The sequence below is a fragment of the Zingiber officinale genome, chromosome 9A (assembly GCF_018446385.1).
Source record: "Zingiber officinale cultivar Zhangliang chromosome 9A, Zo_v1.1, whole genome shotgun sequence".
Taxonomy (NCBI): Eukaryota; Viridiplantae; Streptophyta; class Magnoliopsida; order Zingiberales; family Zingiberaceae; genus Zingiber; species Zingiber officinale.
Genome location: NC_056002.1, coordinates 105,591,321 through 105,605,404, shown reverse-complemented (window position 1 = coordinate 105,605,404; position 14,084 = coordinate 105,591,321). Strand labels below are relative to the sequence as shown.

Here is a 14,084-nt window from a genome sequence, read left to right as displayed (position 1 = left end):
AAAGAAAATTGTGGGGAAAAAATTTGGAAATTATGAGAGAATAATGTTACGATTCCGCAAGTGCACGGATTCATCGTCAGTAATAAAGATTATCGATCCCACGAGATCTGGTTATAAGCACTAGCAATGGTTCACTTAGGATTAGCTAAACTACTGATGGTTGTAAGTTATCTAAAGAAAAGAGATTGGGAAGCAGAAACAAGAACTAATAAAGAGAAAGTAATTAACTTGGTTTATGAAGAGTTCTAGGAGTTTGGTTTCATTGTGGTGGTATTGATGTATTACGTTCTATCCTTTACTCATTGTCCATCAACATGCATTTGTCGAAAGCTAAAGCAACTATCCTTAAGCACTAAATAGAGAAGATCCCTGTGAAATCCTGTTACGGTTAACCCTTGTCACTAGAGTGCCTCGGTAGATCGCAAGAATGCAACCCTAATTGGTGTCATTAAGGATAGAAATAAGGGCTTTGTTTGGTCTCTTACTTCCTTGCGGAGAAGTTGCCTCTCCTTTCGAGGAAATACCCTAGATGTTCGTGAATGGGTTACCCCTGTCACTAGGGCCCCTTGGGTATATGATCTAAGATATTCTCTCTACGAGGTTAGCAATTCCTACACAATCAATTAATACGATATGGAAATCTAGTAGTTGAAACAAAGCAAGCGAAATCATCCAATGAATAAAGGCATAAATACGAGTCTTACATCAAAACCAATCCACAACTACTCCCTAATCCTAGAACAAGGAATCTACTCCATAGACACCAGAGAAAAATCCGAAGACATAATGTAATTAAACATACAATCCTCAAACAAGAAGAGAGAAAGAGAAAGGATGCTTATCCAATGACGACGAGTGATCTTCAGATCCAATCCTTTGCTTCTGGAATTGATGTGGTGATGAAGGATCGTTGGACGGAGGTCTTGGACGGTGTGGAACGACACCAATGCAATTCTCCCTTTGACAGCTCGCTCCCCCCCCCAAGGAGAAGGGTTAGAACCCTTTTTATAGGCTAGGGCACGGCGCCGCGTCATGGTCGTGCCGATGTGACACAGTTGTGCCTCCTTTTGCCTCTGGTCGCGTTGCACGGCAATGCCAATTGGCACGGCTGCGTGGATCTGGGGCTCTGCTCCTAGGACACGATCGTGCAGGATTGCACAAACGTGCATTGCTTGGCTGCTGGTCGTGGGGGGCACGATCGTGCAGGTTTGCACGGCCATGCACGGATCCATCTCTGTTTGGTCGCACGGTCTTTCTGGAGGTCGAAGACAGTTCAGTTCAAGTATCCACTCCGGAAGCTTATATTCTCCTACAACATCAATAAAAGACAATCCCTGCCATTCACGTATGGGAAAAAAAGAAAATAGGAGAATATTAGTCTTGGTAGAAAATGTATCAAATAATGAATCACATCTAATAAAATCAATGAATTGTACCTTTATGAATTTTTCTGATGTATCACAAGAAATACTGACCTTGTTAAGTTGAAAGGTACCTGGAGTGGTGATTGTTACCCCCTTTTCATCAAGTAATGGCTCAGGCTCTGGTTCGAGTGAATGTTCAACCTCATGTAGTGATTCTTCGGTTCTTGCATCCAAAGCACAAGTCCCTACACTTACATCATCTATTTTTGGTGATTCTTGAGGTAATGCTTCCAGTAAACAATCCCCTACACTTAAATCATCTTCTACATCTGTATCTACATTATTCATAACATCTAAAGCAACAGCATTAGCAGAATCAGAAATTTGAACAACTATATCATCATCACAAATAATACTAGAAAAATATTGTGGAGTAATGGAAGTAGGATCAGGCCTGACAGAATCTCTACTTTCTATCTCTCCACTGGAATTTTGTACTTGTAACTGATTGATGTATGATGCAATTTGATCTAACTGGTTCTGTAGATTCTGTATCCTTGAGAATTGTTGCTCTTGATACTCTCTCATTTGTTGCATAATCTCCTTAAATTTTCATGTTGGCTCATCAATTTGAGAATCGTTCTGTTGAAAAGGATGTGACATAAAAGATGTTGAAACCTTTTGAAACTCATATGAATTTTGGTAGGCTAGATATGGCTCAATAAATTATCCTTGTGCACTTTCATACCTGAAATGTGAATGATCCATCCAATTAGCATTATAAGCATTAGAAAATGATTCATACCTATTTTGTTGATCCATGGTTGGGTAAAATTGATGCTCAGACTAAAAATACTGATTCTCCATTCCACCTCCGAAATTCTGAAAATATAGATTCATGCTAAAGAAATCTCCTGTTCTTACACTACAACATTAACACTTAAAATTAGAAGACTCAAGAGCATAAAGTTTCAAACACACAAATACATGAACATTAAAGAAATTAACAATTCAAAAATAAGCCAACATGAAAATACAAAAGAAAAGCAATCAAATCTATAGAGATGCTAACAAAATAAACCAATCAATGCACAATCCAAAATACACACACTACTAGTTATGATGTTCCCTGGCAACGACACCAAAATTTGGCAGTCACCGTTTTGCATGTCACTAGGCGCTCCAAATTAATAAAGATTGGGAACCAAAGTAAACTCAATAAAAGAGATGTAGCAACGAGTCCCGAGTCGTCTTTTTCCAAGGATAGCTAATTAGTGTGTGTGATAATTCTAGAATTATTTCAAATTGTATTCTTACATCAACAAATTCAACTTAGCGCTTCCATTTAACTCACAATTCAATTAAATTCGTCGAATAAATTCAAGAATAGAGTCAAAGAAAGGTTGTTCTCCTCAAAACATGTTCATCTTCATTTCATCCCAAATGATGCATCAATTAGATTCAGATTTTTATGCATTATTGAATTAAATGAATCAATTACTCTATCTTCAATCTATAACCACAATAACTTCAGATACAATAACTAAAATAAGAGTTCAACATTTAAGGCTTGAAACTAAACTCAATCTTGCATGAACCGAAATAACATTCAACTCTGAATCACACTCATAAATCAAATAATTTATTTACATCTCAAACTTGCACCATTGAAGCTAATTCATCAACTATCAAAACATCAATTCACAACCTCAATCAAGAATGTTAACAGAGGTAAACAATGATAAGGTTAAGTGATTCATTCAACATTCAAACTAGTTCACAGTCATTAAGATCTGATATCTAAAGCAAGAGTTTCATCACACATTCAAGAATTTAAACTAAACACTAGCTAGTATAAACTGAAATAAGGAATTCAAAATAGGAAATAGATTGCAAAACTAAGTTAGTAGCTAAACATGGTTGGAATTGTATAAATTCACAGAAATCAGAGTTGCAAGTAAGAAATCAGAAACGGAATGGCAAAGCTAAGAATCAGATCATAAGATCTGAGCAGATATAAGTAATGTAAAGAAAAACTAACAAAACAAATGCATTCCACACCTAAATCCCGGAACAAAACCTCTCTTCTCTACCGTATCACTGATCTGCTTCTGGGAAGGCCCTTCAAGCATTCAGTAATGAAGATCTAAACTCACAGCTCATTCAGGAGAAATCCAAATCTACTGAGAACGGCCTAATTAGCTCGGAATCGCTTGAATTCACCAGCCGCCGAAGAACAGAGGATTTCTTTTTAGATTCACTTGATTTTGGGAACGCAAGGTGAAATCGATGATGGAATGGAATCAGAAGTGCTGGGGAACGCCCTCTGACACCTCCGTTGGATGATGGCAGCACCAGATCGGGGAACGCCCTCAAAACTGTGCTTGGTTGTCGCTCGCTGAAATCATGACCACGAATGGGGAACACCCTCAAAACTGTGCTTGGTTGTCGCTCGTTGAAATCATGACCACGAATGGGGAACGCCCTCAATTCATGCTCTATCCTTTGATTGTTGGTGGCCGGATCGTTGTAAGCTCAACGGAGATGGAAAGATTTGATTCTCAGATCTGGAAGTGGAATGGGAGGCTTCGGCGTCGCTGAAGAAGAAGGATGAACAATGCTAAAATCGCAAGGATGCCGAGCTCAAAGGGCACTATAGCTTCTCACGGCTTTTAAACCCTTTTCAAATCTGATCGGACGGTCCAGATTAATTCAGGTCTTGATCAACGGCTAGAACGTCTTGGATCTGGATCAAATTCTCTGGATCTTCATCAACGGACGAGATCTGCTCTTCATTAGGTTAGATGGACCAGATCCTTGATGAAGGGATCAGATCTCTCCGATCTTCAATGAACGATCTCAATCGCTCTAAGGCTTGATTGAGTTGTTAAGCCCTAGATTTGAGCCCAAATGTGGCCTGATCTGATCGAGTCCATGCTCCTTTTGATGCCTACAAAATAATAATCAAATATTAGCATCAAATACCATGATAATAAAATAATTTGTAATTAAGTCCAAGATCAAATGTAATTTGCGAAATATAAAGTAAATATGAATTTAAGCTATGAAAAGATCATTAAAAACATGCATTATGAATCAAGATAATGTAGCAAAATCATGGTTATCATTATGCAAGGGCAAATCCAACAAGAGGGTTTGCAGAAGAAGAGTCGAGTATGTCAAGGTTGACCGGATACTTAATTGGAAAGTCCTTGTGAGTAAAGTCAAGTGATAAACTTTGGTGAGTGAAGCCGAGTAGTTTGAAAAGCCCTAGTGAGTAAAGCTAGGGTGATGAAAAGTTCTAATGAGTGAAGCTAGATAGTTGGAAAATCCTAGTGAGCGAAGCTAGGTGATGGAAAGTCCTGATGAGTGGAGCCAAACAATTGGAAAGCCCTAGTGTGTGAAGCTAAGCAAATAAAAGCTCTGATGAATGAAGTTAGACATGAGAAAATCTAGGTGGGTCAAGGTTGACCGGACACCTGGTGTTTGGAAGTCCAAGTGGGTCATGGAGGGTCGAACACTTGGCACGAGACGGGAAGTCCAAGTGGGTTAAGATTGACCGGACATTTGATACAAAAAGAAAAGTCCAAGTGGATCAAAGGACTGACCGGATACTTAGTGACGAAGTCCCAACAGATCAATGTTGACTAGATGATAGGTATAGGGGAGTTCTAACAGGTCACGGTTGACCGGATATTGGGATTGGAACTCTAGACATGAGTTAGTCAAGTTAGAGTTAGTCAATCGATCGGTCAATCGATTGAACCAGATTGAGAGAGTTTCGCGAGCAATGATAGTCCAATCGATCGACCGATCAATTAGGGCTACGTCAGTTGATCGATTGGAGGCCACTCGTGCGAAGAGCACAATGTGCTCCCCAATCAATCAACAGATAGATACGGATACTCTAATCGATTAGTCAATCAATTGGGATACTCCAATCAATCGATCGATCGATTGGGGTTATTTTTCTCACGATGGGCGTGAAGATGCCGGAATCGATTGAGAATACAGAAGGCTGCTGAATCGATTAGCCGATCGATCTAGCTGCTCCCAATCGATCAGCCGATCGATTGGGATATGACTATTTCACAGGTTGTAATTTTTGGATGACTCGGATCTTACATGGCAATCGATTGGGAGTAGTCACGGAGTATAAAGGAGATGGCTAGGTTCAAACGCAAAGCTGACACACAATTCTCTCCGCTTCTTCACGCCCAACATCACTGGTTCTTAAAGCATCTTAGGGACAAGTGTTACTGTACTTCCAAGAGTCAAGAGGCATCCTCAAGCTACACGGAAAAAAAATGATTAACCAGGCTGGGTAACATCGAGCCTGGGTGACCGGCCCGACCCCACGGAAGTTTCCCACCGGCCACCAGGGTAAATGTAACGACCCGTCGACCGTCGGCCCTTATATCGTCGGCTCATTTGGCGACCTCTAATGTCGTCAACCGACGACCCTTGGCCGTGTCGTTACTCACTAGGACTTTCCACCCCTGGTCAGTGGATTTTTACCTCCCCCAGGATTCGAACTCTAAACCTCCAGGCTTAAGTATTAGAGTTTATGAATCCTGGTAACCAAATGAGATCCTGTGGAAAGTCTTAGTGAGTAACGGCACGGCCAAGGGTCGTCGGTCGACGACATTAGAGGTCGCCAAATGGGCCGACGACATAAGGGCCGACGGTCGACGACATGAGAGGTCGTCAAATGAGCCGCCAAATGGACCAAGAGGGCCGGGTCGTTACAGTAAATCAGGAAGTGTTAGTAGCGGGCAACCCAGGAGTCCAATATCCTTTAGTTGTGTGCCCCATTTGGAAGAAAAATTTCTACAAATTCGTCATACCTGGAGCTTGAACCGCGAGTGTTTGGGTAACAACCTGAATGCCCTTCCACTACACCATAGCCCCGGAGCATCCTCAAGCTACACAAGACCAAGCAAGAAGAGGTTTTATTTGTATTTGTGTACATTTACTTCTTATTTTGAGTTGTATACCTGTGTGAGTGTTGTACGAGATTTCTCCACCACCGGTTGTTCTGAGAAGAAGGTTTTATATAGTGGAGAGTGTGCTCAATATCTGGATCCTTGGATTAATCACCTCTTCTTCAGGTAGATACCAAATAAATCTACGTGTTAACATTGAGAGCTTGCTTCAAGTATTTCGTTGCAAAAGATCTTCATTGACGATGTGAGCAAGCTATTCACTCCATTTTTAGCTCTGAAATGTCCCAACATTTGATATATAATAATTTTATTTCATATTGTGTTTTTTTTTTTTTGCCGAAGTAGGTATATTGGAAGAAAGGCATTTTTGAAATAAAAACTAGTTTGTTATTTTAAAAAATTGCGAAGGGAGGAATTTTTATTTTTGCCCTAAAATTATAGTGGTAAAATGGTAAAACAAACTCCAGTGATATCAATAAAAAGAGGCAATTGGGAGCCAAATATAACTTTCTAAATAAACTTGTGGATCAATTCATAAATTACTCTAATATATATACCTTTATCGAAAATAGTGATGAGATTGTTGTATCGCAGTAGATCTTCCTCCACCGCGTCGGTGACACACAGTGAAACCTTTATGCGCCTCACTTTCCTCTCCTTCAGAATAAGAATCGAAGCGGAGGATTTGGATCCGGCAACGAAGGCCTCACGCTCGCCTATCTGCAGGTTGCTCTCTCTCTCTCTTCTCCTTCCTCAAGTCTCCTACCCTTCTGTATATCTCTCATTTCGCCATCACGCACTGCCGATGTTCAATTGATTTCGTGTTTTTTCGCTGGTTTGGATCCCACTTAGATCTGCGAAAGTTTTAGATTATTGTTTGTGGACGAAATCATTCTGATTTTTTAATTTATGCTCATATGTATAATGGGGCTCCTTGGATCTAGAACTACATGTTGTGTGAGGTTGATCTGACGATTCTTTTTCGTGTTTGTTATTTCGTTCATAGGGCTTGCTGACCTCGTGGATTTGGGGACTGAAGTTATGGCGTCGAGACGAGCTATTAATCCATCTCGACGCGTGGCGGATAGCGGAAGCATTCCACTCGGCAGTTCCTTACATCAGAAGTCACGGACTTCGTCTCTTTTACCCATTGGATTGGTTGCTGTGGTATGCGTTTTATTTAGATTATTACGTGCAATTGTTCTTCGTAGTTGTTCATGTTACGTTGCGATTTTGTTCTGTATAGTGTTTGATGCATTCTCCTTCTTGTAGGCTGCTTTTCTTCTCATTGGTTACTCATTAAGAGGTTCAGGTACATAGGAATCTCCTACTTAACTTTGGATAAAATCAAATAGTTGATCTTGAGTGAACAATAATTTTTTTAATTAAATATCAAATCCTTTGGAATTTTTTATTCTTTGGTTTGTCAGCTAAACTATTGTAATTAATCAGGTGGTTTTCCTGGTGTAAACGAATCCATGAGCATCGGGCAAGGTAGGTATCATATGTTCTACTGAGATAAGTGTTTTTTTCAAGATCTTATGCTACTTAAGTTCATATGCCCTAACATCATTCAAGTTTTTACCAAAGCCTTTTCAATAGAGATATGACAGTCTACATCATGTTACAATCATAGATGTGAATCCTTGAATATCATTCCCATGAACTCTCTCTTTTATGTTGATTTTTTCTATCTATGATTTTGTTAATGAAGAGCATGACCAGCTGAATTGAATATGAAATATTCACTAAGCTATTGTCCAGTATGGTACACCAAGTCTCTTCTTCCTTAAGTCTCATTCTCATGACCTTGGTTGTCAAAATCAGTATCATTATGAGGATGAGATGGTCAAAATATCTAAGTACCAATTGTATCTGACAGGTGTCGTTCTTGTGGAGGGTCAAGACATGGCATAGGCTGACAAAGTGTCACTTGTGTTGAAATAGTGCCGATGGCACTTGCTTTGTCTCGGTCGGCATGGACGAAATCCAATATAATCCATCTCCTAAATTTTCTCTTTGAAAGTGTCTACTTCCTTTGTCATCAAGGCTTACAAAACCTTGATTGTGATCTTCATCCTCTAATGTCATGATCATTGTGTTCTAGTCCCCGTCCAATGCATCATGTTTAAACACATCGATCTTCAGCTATTGCAAGCAACCTGTCGTAATTGTAATAGAAATAATCTGCAGGTTCAGGTGGCTCGTTCAAGCTGGCATTGGTTGGCAATCAAGTACCTTTTTGTTGGAAAACCTATTATATATCCATAATTTCATACCAAAAAAATCATCCTTTGATCTAGACGAATAATCCAATTGAGCACTAGGTACCTGGAATTGTGGCAATGCTGTACTCCCATAAGAACATTTTGATCGACAAGTAAGCCATCCAATCTAGCATTATGTATTAATCCCAATAACCTTACAGAAGTTACATCACTTGGACATCTTGTGTCTCCTTTCATCGTGATTTGTGTAAACTTTAGATACATGTTACATCTTCAGTTTGAAGGGGTGTTGGATCCAATATATGTGGACCCTTGAATGTGGATAACCTTGTTGAATGAGTTCTCTCTTTTTTATTGATTATTTATATCTATAATTCTCACAGTAAGCATGCAGAGTTGAATTGAGTATGAAATATTTATTCAAGTGTCTTATAAAAGGCTGACGAGACCACAAAAGATTGAAAACTTCCTTTGGAAAAAAAATTAATTTCAATTAAACATAAATAGATCTGACATCAACATACTAAAGTTGGACACAGATTTGTAAATAATGCAAGTTATGTCTAATAAAGAAGTAATTGATAGAAAATAATTAAAAGGGCACTCAATTAACCAAAGGGAAACTTTCTAGTTCTCATAACTTTTTGAAGATGTGGCATATCCTATTACTGGACTAATGATCATGTAATGAGTATGCCAATGGGAAACAGGAATGTCTAAATATCATTCTGGAAAACATTGGTGAATTATGATGACTTCCACTAGTTATTAATTATTATATTTAATTGTAGTATTGTTTGACTGTTTTATGTAAATAAATATTGTGTAATTTATCAATTAATCCTTTTGGAATTTTTTAGTCAATTTGTGATGGTATACAGGTGCTTGTTATATATCTAATTTTTAGGGAAGCATACAGATCTATTTGATTGCTCATTATATTGTTTAATATTTCTTCTTCCATTTTGATAGGTGTTTCATGCTCAGCAGATGCAATACGAGCTATACCTATTCTAAAGAAAGCTTATGGAGATAGCTTGAGGAAGGTTTTGCATGTAGGCCTTGACTCTTGTGCAGTCGTTTCAAATTTGTTAAAAGAAAAAGATACTGAAGCTTGGGGCGTGGAACCATTTGATTTGGAAGATGCCGACAGTAGTTGCAAAAGCCTTGTGCGCAAAGGTTTTGTCCGCTCGGTTGACATCAAGTTTCCCCTACCATACAGACCTAAATCATTTTCCCTTGTCGTTGTCTCTGATTCATTGGATTACTTGTCCCTCAAGTACCTTAACAAAACTCTACCAGATATTGCAAGAGTGTCATCAGATGGTCTTGTTATATTTGCTGGTAATAATTCCTTTTCATGACTTCCTATTCATTGGAAACATGGTTTTCATATTGTTTCACTGTAGAAACAGACTACTAATTAGTTATTTTGAGCATCTAACTACAAGAGTAATAAACAACAATTCTGACTATTAGTAAGAAGTTAATTGCATCGTATAGCCGCAATGTTTTTTAGAATGCATTCTTTGGAAGAGTTGACCATTGCCATTAACTATAGTTATAGAAAGTCTGGTCTTCCATCACATGAGCTGTAGTCATATTCAGATCAGTAACTACTACAATAAACAACTAATTTGACATTTGGACATTATGTTTCTAGTGATATTCATGTTACAATTTCTTCAGTACCTTATTTATTTATTTTTTATTATAATTATTTTTTATTTGAAGGGGAGCCTTGGCGCAACGGTAAAGTTGTTACTATGTGACCAAAAGGTCACGGGTTCGAATCCTGGAAATAGCCTCTTGCAAAAAGCAGGGTAAGGCTGCGTACAATGGATCTTTCCCCAGGACCCCGCATGGCGGGAGCTTCGTGCACCGGGCTGCCCTTTTTTTTATAATTATTTTTTATTTCATTCAAGAAATAGATGCATTTTCAGGAAGAACCAGGATTATTGTCTTTTATGGGTAACTGTGACCTGAAAGCTGCATGAAATTGTCTTAGATTCGTTTTTATTTTTTGGCCAAACATTTTTGGTTGTGCCCATGACTTTTCTGACTCTTCTATGATAAAATGAGATGCCTTACTGCTAAAATGGAACAGATGTGTAGCTGAAATGATCCATTATTTATGGATTACTATATAAAGATCTCAGTATCTCACTACAGAAAATACTTATAAATCATTTTATATACTTCATTTTTCTTACACCATGAGTTTATACAACTAATCTTACGAATATAAACTAAGTCAACTTCTCAGGCTATGCAATATTTGTATGCTTCTTTAACATTCAAAATTATCTTCTTTTTGTCATTTCTGCTCATAAATTCTGTAGGTTTCCCTGGTCAGCAGAGAGCCAAGGTTTCAGAGCCAGCAAAATTTGGAAAACTAGTATGTTCTGCAATTAATTATGCATTTTTGTTGCCATTCTTTCTTTGTAGGAGGTCGTCTTCCACATATTGGCATCTTTCCTTGACATTCTGCTGACAATCTTGTAATGTGCTTATATACTGCATGCAACCATTAGTTTTCCCCCACGGTTAACGTTATCGTTCTTAATAGATGCTAGACCATTTATTTTCCTTGGTCGATGAGTTATATTATTTTATTTGGTGCCAATAACAGAGTATTAATAAAGAGTGAAAAATGATTTTGTCTCCATTGCTGTTTTTTATTCTATACTTTCTATGTAATAGGATGAAATAATTTTGGATTGCTTTATTAGTATTATCCTTTTTTTTGTTTCAGAGTTTGATGTTTTAACTTTGTTATGATTCATCTGAAATGACTTCTTTGGCCAAACCATGACAGATTCAAATCTCAAATTTGTTTTCTGATTAAACAGTATGATATCTCAGGCATCAGTCAATGCTTTGCTTATCATTTCCACTTCTCTCAGATAAGAAAATGTTCTAGCTAAAGAGCTGGCCGCGGATAGTTGTTCCATTACAACAACTTGTTTATACTCTTCTGAGATATTCACTTTTATGTATAGGCCAAACTAAGGAGTTCATCCTGGTGGGTACGATATTTTATCCAGACTGGTTTAGAAGAGAATGAAATGGCTATAAAGAAGTTTGAGCAAGCTTCCAGCGAGAGTTCTTACAAACCAAGCTGCCAAATTTTTCACCTCAGCTTGTAGAACAATTGAGCTCTCGAGTCCTCTCCAATTTTCCCCCCGGAATGGTAAAATTATAAAATACCCCTCTAATCTGTATGGGTTTTAATATGTTGTTAGCATGAAATTGTACGATATCATTCTGTAAAAGATAATTGTTTGAGAAAGAAACCTGTATAATACGAGGTATACGCAACTGTGAATTGATTTAGAATCACATGAAATCACATACAAAAACAACAACTGTAATAAAAACACCAAATGGTATACGTACGCATAGAAACTAAGAGGAGCGGAGAAACAATATCCAAAATAAATTACAAGTAGTAATTAAGTGTAGTACGGGGCAGGAGCAGGAACAGGAGCAGAAGAAGCGCCCAGCGCTGCGCCGGAGCTGAGAAGCTCCGCCATGACACGCCGGGGGTTCTCCTTTTGCACCTTGCAAAGCTCAGGTAGGAAGACACCTGTAACCAAAGATTTAAAGTAAAGGAATCATTACAATTAATCAGGAAACAATTGTGTGGATAAATCGATTTTTATATTTTTATTTTGTACGATTTGGCTCGTAACGAGATGGATGCCTTACTCAAGATTTTAGATCATTTCTCACAGTTTATTATTATTATTATTATTATTATTTTATTTTATTTTATTTTTTTTGGATTCCGTCTTTATTTACCTTCGCCCGCGGCGAGATTGAAGTAGAGGTCGACAATGTTGGGGCAGTTCTGGTAGCAGGCGGCGGAGCAGAGCTTGCCGGCAAAGTCGGGCTCCAGGAGGGCGTCGGAGGAAATCCCGACGACGCCACGGCTGACGCCGCAGGCCCCCACGCACTCGTCCGTCTCGATCCAGTCCTTCATCTCCCGCTCCACCTCCACCTCCGATGTCCGGCACTGATACTCCGTCAGTCCATCCCCCCGCTGGCTGCTCTCCAGCACGCACCGCTTCGACTCCGACGAGACAGCGAAGGCACACAAATCTTGCGGCAGATTCTCGCATACGACGCCTCCTGCACACCGTCACACCCACACAGACACATATATATCGCTTAGCTTATATATCCATCAATTCAAGAACAGAACAAGATCATGATAACTACGTCGAACGAACCTTGAGCGGAGGGGACGAGGAGGAGAAACTGCGAGAGAAGGATGAGGGCCGAAGCCATTGCCGCCGCCTTCGAAGTCGCCGGAGAATTCATATCGGATGATTGGTTGGGTCTGTTGGACGAAGGGCGAGAGAGGGGGGAGGGGCTGGTGGTGCTTATATAGCTCGCCCGAGGTCGGTCGTGGAGTTTACTTTGACTAACGCAACGCTCCGCCGCCGTTGCAACCGGCGTTTTTTGAGCTGCAATCCGAACGCTACTTATTGTCTCAAGCCTGGCTGCTGACTATTCTCATAATTCGAGCCTACGCCAGAACATGCTCTACTTGCTCATCATACGTTCGCGTTGCTGTGAGTCCAGTAAATTGCTTGTTATTGCCGTTTTTTCTTAAGAAAAAGAAAAAAAAAAAGCAAAGAAGAGAAAAGAAAAGTGGGGATTTCGACGTGGAGGCCATGAATTAACTTGCTTAGTTGATACGGGCTTCGTCTTCTGATTTGTTTTTTTTGTTTTTTTGTTTCCTGTTTTTAAGTTTAATGAGAAATAAGATGGAGACAGCTGGAGGCGTTTGGATGAAGTGCAGTGCGGTGCATCTCACGTTGCCACCGCTCTCACAAGTAATCTTATTTATGGTTGGTTATATGGCTCTTATGGAACTGTAGTCCGTGGTATTTAAATTTCACCGATATAAAATTGAATTAAGTAATTTCTACCACGGGCATTTAGAAAAGTTTAGATATTTAAGGATTTATATTCTTCATTCATTTTACTGAAGGGAAAATTTAATTAAATCAAATTAATTGATTAAATTTAAAAATTCAGTTCAGTTAATTAAAAATTTAATTTTATTTCCAAAAAAATATTAATTATATCAGTTTAATTGGTTACATTTTGATTTTAGAAATTAAAAATTGATTTATCGACTAAATCAAACTTTTTTTCTTAACCAAATAAATTTCAAAATGGGTAAAGGATCCCGAATCGAATAAATTCAAAAGGAATAAAAATCCTAATTAATGGAAATCCCTAATTTGTAGCTCCTCACGCGTCTCCTCCTGATTGCTCGACGGGATCTCGTCGCCGCCGGCTCCTCTTCCCTTCGAGACCGGCCGCCCAACGCCCTCTCCCCTTTGAAGCTTCGACAATCCAGGCTGGAAGCGGCGCAAATCCGTCGCTCTCGCCTCCAGCTTCTCCTGCTCGATACCCTCCTCCACGGGCCCACGACTTCGACAACCAAGGCCGAGAGCGCCAAGGGGGGACACCCTCGTATCCCGTGGCTCTTATCAGTGTTCTCCGTGAGCTTCGTAAGTAGCGCCTCG

General features: G+C 39.2%; 2 protein-coding genes across 2 annotated transcripts; one reads left to right on the top strand and one right to left on the bottom strand.

Annotated features, from left to right (window-relative positions):
* Positions 1 to 6,892: 6,892 nt before the first annotated feature.
* LOC122020137 (probable pectin methylesterase CGR2) lies at positions 6,893 to 11,854 on the top strand. The gene is made up of 7 exons (XM_042577920.1): positions 6,893 to 7,036; positions 7,317 to 7,477; positions 7,583 to 7,622; positions 7,763 to 7,804; positions 9,511 to 9,882; positions 10,881 to 10,936; positions 11,541 to 11,854. Exons 2-7 carry the CDS (start codon positions 7,352 to 7,354, stop codon positions 11,685 to 11,687), a joined length of 783 nt encoding a protein of 260 aa, XP_042433854.1. The 5' UTR covers positions 6,893 to 7,036; positions 7,317 to 7,351; the 3' UTR covers positions 11,688 to 11,854.
* A 53-nt stretch (positions 11,855 to 11,907) lies between these two features.
* On the bottom strand, positions 11,908 to 13,104 carry LOC122020138. Its single transcript, XM_042577921.1, has 3 exons — positions 12,774 to 13,104; positions 12,343 to 12,672; positions 11,908 to 12,127 (listed from the first exon to the last, which is right to left on the bottom strand). The coding sequence occupies exons 1-3, from the start codon at positions 12,862 to 12,864 to the stop codon at positions 11,994 to 11,996; spliced, it is 555 nt and encodes a 184-aa protein (XP_042433855.1). The 5' UTR covers positions 12,865 to 13,104; the 3' UTR covers positions 11,908 to 11,993.
* Between the last annotated feature and the right edge of the window lie 980 nt (positions 13,105 to 14,084).

Excerpts from the sequence above, each read along its gene's own strand:
- LOC122020138 (XM_042577921.1), bottom strand. The coding sequence starts at position 12,864 with ATGAATTCTCCGGCGACTTCGAAGGCGGCGGCAATGGCTTCGGCCCTC. Across the intron at positions 12,673-12,773 it reads CCTCGTCCCCTCCGCTCAAG|GAGGCGTCGTATGCGAGAAT; the intron begins GTTCGTTCGACG and ends GACGGTGTGCAG. Across the intron at positions 12,128-12,342 it reads CAATCTCGCCGCGGGCGAAG|GTGTCTTCCTACCTGAGCTT; the intron begins GTAAATAAAGAC and ends CTTTGGTTACAG.
- LOC122020137 (XM_042577920.1), top strand. The coding sequence starts at position 7,352 with ATGGCGTCGAGACGAGCTATTAATCCATCTCGACGCGTGGCGGATAGC. Across the intron at positions 7,478-7,582 it reads CCATTGGATTGGTTGCTGTG|GCTGCTTTTCTTCTCATTGG; the intron begins GTATGCGTTTTA and ends TCCTTCTTGTAG. Across the intron at positions 10,937-11,540 it reads CAGCAAAATTTGGAAAACTA|GCCAAACTAAGGAGTTCATC; the intron begins GTATGTTCTGCA and ends TTTTATGTATAG.